This window comes from Pungitius pungitius, chromosome 12 (genome assembly GCF_949316345.1).
Source record: "Pungitius pungitius chromosome 12, fPunPun2.1, whole genome shotgun sequence".
Taxonomy (NCBI): domain Eukaryota; kingdom Metazoa; phylum Chordata; class Actinopteri; order Perciformes; family Gasterosteidae; genus Pungitius; species Pungitius pungitius.
This window is the reverse complement of record NC_084911.1, coordinates 6,195,608-6,200,374: the sequence shown is the minus strand read 5'-3', so window position 1 is coordinate 6,200,374 and position 4,767 is coordinate 6,195,608. Positions and strand designations below refer to the sequence as shown.

Genomic DNA, 4,767 nt, shown 5'->3' with positions numbered 1-4,767 from the left:
TTTTTTTTCTTTATTTTCTTTTTCAGTCTTTCATTTTATAATTTGTCACAAATGCTCTTGTGATAGTCAAACGTAATAAAAAGGAGAGATTGCACCATCTGATGATTAATATTTGACTCTTGTCAGACCTGGAAGACTTTGTCCCTCAAATCCTTTTAAAGAGGTGTATCTTTATATTCAGTTGAGCCTGCCAGTTAGATGACTGAGGGTTAAGACCGGTTTCTTCTGAAGGACCATCATAACCCCGGCATTGTCCAACGGGCTTCTTCATTGGTCGTTTCCATACAGTCAAGCTGATCTTCAAACTTCCGGACACAGCCAACAGTCTCCTGTGAGCAGAACACAACTCTTATTCAGCAGCACAGGACATGAAGGACAGTTTATAATCACATCGACTCAACATTCATTATCACCCCCCCCCCCCCCCCCCCCCGCCCCTTTGATGAGAAAAATAGTCTTCACTTAACAAAACAAAACCCAGAATCCGTGGGAGGCATCTACTGGTTCTAACTCGCGGCAGGTACCACATACCGGAAACCTTAGATGTAAATAGCCGTGTTCCTTTGTGCGTGACGTGAAACCCTGCGTGTCTCACCGAGGGGCAGAAACTCAAGAGCGCGAGAATGTGGGCCTTTTTTTTGTTAATCTAGACGGGAGATACCGCCACACGTGGAGCGAGGCCTGTTTTTCAAAAAGTGCTTTCGAGGGCGTGTGGGGGGGGGGGTTTCACATTCGCCGGCTGAATCCGCAGCGTCACCTCCGGCGGGGGGGAGTCGTTCTCGGCGGGCGGCCGCTCGGCGCCGCTCCCACACAAGCAGCACAGGATCCACTTGAACGTGTGGCGCATCTCGTCGTCCCGCAGAGAGTAGATGATCGGGTTGACCAGAGAGTTGCACTCGGCGATCACCAAACAGAACTTCTCGTAGGCGTTGGCGTGGCTGGCTTCGCCCAGCAGCCCGTCCAGCAGGAGCGTCAGCAGCCCGGGCATCCAGCAGATTACAAAGGCACCTGCCGACCCGTTTCCAAAGTGTAGCAACATTCGTTAACGTTTCGACCGTGGTTACTCGATGTAAAAGTTGAGAGAAGGGATCTGTGCATAGATTATGTAACATCTAAGGACATTTAGTATTCATACCTTCAAAAAGCCTAATTTCTTTACTCACATTAAGTGACAAGTGGAATTCATGTTAAACAATCATTTCAGAGAAACTGCTGGAAATTGGCGTTTCTTTTAATTTGAGAGTTAAAATGAATAAAGCTGCCATGTTTGGTAGAAACAGTGAGACAAAGCTAGGCGTATAGAGTTCATTGTGTGTTTGTGTGCAACTCAAGTTTTTTTTTTAAACAAACAGCTTCTCACCCAGGACCATGGAGATGGTTTTCATCAGGTTGACAACAGTTTGCTGGTGCCGCATCTCCGTGGTGTGACGAGACTCGTTCCATGTCTCGTATCTCACGTACACGAAGATGCGAGTGTACATGGCCGCCATGATGAGGAACGTGAGCAGGTTGAAGACCGCCCAGAAGATGAGGAAGCGGCGGCTGTAGAGAGGAGCGACGGTGGAGCAGTCGTCCAGGTCACACTCGCAGTTCCACAGGGTGGACGGCACCAGGCCCATGACGATGCTCACGGCCCAGATGCAGACTATGAGCAGCACCACGCGCCGCTTGGTCATGTTGCTGTGCAGCTGCATGGTGATGATGGTCTGGTGGCGCTCCACGGCGACGGCCAGCAGGTTGGCCACGGAGGCCGTCAGGCTGATGTCTATCAAAGCGCCGCGGATGTACCACTGCTTCTTGGAGAGCGTGCTGGTCCACGGGCCCGTGTGCAACATCAGGTAGCCGTAGGCGATGCCTGCAAACATGTCTGCCGCGGCCATGTTTCCCAAGAGGTAGTAGATGGGGAAGTGGAAGCGGTGGTTCTTGAAGATGGCCACCATCACCAGCAGGTTGGCCAAGACTACAATGACGCATACTGTCAAGCCCAGCCCGATCACCAGAAAGTCTCTCGTCGCCCACTCTGTGCTGATCTTCTTGCCCACCAAGTTGTAGAAGAAGGTGACGTTGCGGCTGTAGTCGCAGGCGGTCACACTGCTCTCCATGGCCTGAACTGCAGACACAGCGCTGAAATGTTAGGATACATATAGCGTCTCCGAGAGGTACAACAACAGGCCATACTTCAATCAGTCCAGCCCACGTTTAATGTAATTACGTAATGTATTTGAACAATGAAATGACAGTTTAATCATTTTGACATTTTAACTAATTGGAGGTTATAACTTTTTTCTATTGGAAAAACACTCAACTGTCGATTTAGAGTCACCTGCTGTTCACTCAACTCAATACATTTAACAGAGTGGTTTTCAATCATCAGTGATCACAACATCAGGCGGTATAAAAAAAACTTGTGTCAAAACACGTTTTTTTAAAGCATCAAACCAAGCACCATATTAACTAAATAGAATTTACGAAAAAAAGGTGTGAAAGGATGTGCGAGTCTTTGTTCGGTCGTCCAAAATGTAAAAAGTGGCCTATTCAGTTTCCCGAAAAAAGAAAAAAACGGCAGCGTTCAGACTTTGAACGGCTGAAACAATTTGCTAGAGTAATATTTACCAAGAAAGTCGAAGCTAAAACTATTCAAAATTGATTTACTCTCCATTCTGGGGCAACAATCCTAAAAAAAAATATGAAATAATGTCACGTGTTTTGACTAAGTGACATGTGTTGCTGCTAATTTATTTCTTAAAATGAAAATTCTGCGTTGCGGATTTGTTTAAACCTTCAATCGAACAAAACCGAAACCTACCGCCGTTTCAGAGTCGCGTCCATCCAGACACGTCCGACATGAGCCCTGAGTCGATAGCTGCCATGTAGTGAATCTGTAGTGAAACAAGTCTTTGAGCTTCTGTGCCGCTTGACTTCTCGTCCAAGACGACGCCTCAGTGAATCGTTCTCAATCAGATCAGCTGGACCCGACGGACAGGTAGCTGTGCTGCCGTCACTCTGCAGCCGGAAATGTCTGTCACGGGGGGGGGGGGGAATTCTTACAATGGGTCGCAGAACTGTTAGTATTTTTTTTTTGTTGAGGAGGAGCATGTGGCAAAAGAAACATGCAAAAATAAAAATAAAAACAAGTCGGACAACGCGAGAGAAATCAGTCCAGATAAACGCCCATCGTTTTTTTTAGGGGGGAGAAATCAATTGGCACATAAGCGCATACTAACTGGCACAAAGTAGGGGATATTATGCAGTGTTGGACATGTGTCTTCTAGTACTTTTATTGTGAAGGTGTTTTCCGGAAAAGTTTTTAGTTTCGTGTCTGTCGTGGTGCCGGTGGACAACAGGTAGTTACTGCCCCCCTGTGGCCACAGGGAGGAACTTCAAAAGTGCGTCAGATTCGTTGACAAGACAAACTCTCACTCATAAAAAGCGTGAAGCATGCAATGCAAAATATAATACAGACACCATAGGAGAACGAGTTATAAAACACCATGAACATTTCCACACTAATTTCTCATATCAGTGTGATAAAAAATGAAAGTATAGTATGTGATAAAAAGAGCAACTTAATAGTAACAAAAGCATAGTATGCTATACAAGTATGCTATGCAATAAATAAGTGTCATAAATGTAAAACGCCATTGTAATTTATGTAAAGAAATAGCATATGAACCATCGTATAGTATGCCATAAAATATGCCAATAAAAAGCATTATTATAGTCTATAGAGAATTGTATATCATAAAATGGTAATACAAAACACCTCAATGATTTAGTTTAGTTAGTTTAGGAGTATTTGTGTTAGAACAGACTGACGTACGTAACTGCCCTCTTGTGGTAATAGGAAAGAACTACATTATTAATATTTATTTATAATGTTTCTATATATATATATATATATATATATATAATATCTGAAGAAACACTTATTGCATATATATATATATATATATATATATGCAATAAGTGTTTTTTCAGTAAAAGCCTTTGGTAAAGTGGCCGCTTAGCTTGAATATGTGTTAGAATTACGAGTGTCGTCGCGCTCTTGTGGTTAAAACAGGAAAACTTCAGTATTACCCACAAGTGCGTCGATGTGGACAATTTACACCAATAGTTTTTCAGGTAAATGGCAGAAAAAAATAACCAGGACCGTCTCGACTTAGAGTCGTAATCGGACATATATTTATGACAACCAAAATATGTAATGTAAAATATTGATAATTGCCACACCAACTATACAAAGGTGATGTTTTGACGACATCACCTTCGGACTTCAAATAATCTATATTACACATGCCTTTAAGTGTTTAGTAGATGACAGTCAACTACAAGTTTAGAACTGAACCCGTATTAACTTTTTTGGATAGAGAAAAACGACATTCATGTGGCGAATCCGCTCTGTACAATTACTGCCCCCCAGTGGTCACAGGGAGAAACTGCAACACGTTTATTAAAAATTATCATTTTTTTCTGCTTTCAGTTTGATGTTATTGTATTTGTATTCAATTATGTTATAGAATTGTTGAATTGTTATTGAGTAATGGAAAGTTCAAATTAATTGAATAACAATTAAATTAAAGCAAACAAATTCATTATAATCCTGCTATTAATAACTTGTTCAGTGATAACATTTGCACAGGTATTAACTATGTTATGGCATAAACAGTTAATTCAGTTAGTTTAACATTTTATAATGCTGATTTCGTTAAATTCCCCGAAAGATAGTGTTTGTATTTAATTTTACATTTACAGGAAATGTATTTGACG

General features: G+C 42.4%; 1 protein-coding gene across 2 annotated transcripts; it reads right to left on the bottom strand.

The window, feature by feature from the left end:
* Positions 1-92: 92 nt before the first annotated feature.
* On the bottom strand, positions 93-3,020 carry lpar2a (lysophosphatidic acid receptor 2a). Of its 2 annotated transcripts, none has more exons than XM_037475712.2 (4): positions 2,807-3,020; positions 1,361-2,124; positions 758-1,008; positions 93-329 (listed from the first exon to the last, which is right to left on the bottom strand). In XM_037475712.2, the coding sequence occupies exons 1-4, from the start codon at positions 2,827-2,829 to the stop codon at positions 237-239; spliced, it is 1,131 nt and encodes a 376-aa protein (XP_037331609.2). In that variant the 5' UTR covers positions 2,830-3,020; the 3' UTR covers positions 93-236. The 2 variants fall into 2 exon arrangements, with proteins under 2 accessions (XP_037331609.2, XP_037331610.2); XM_037475713.2 differs by having other exon boundaries at positions 1,361-2,110.
* Between the last annotated feature and the right edge of the window lie 1,747 nt (positions 3,021-4,767).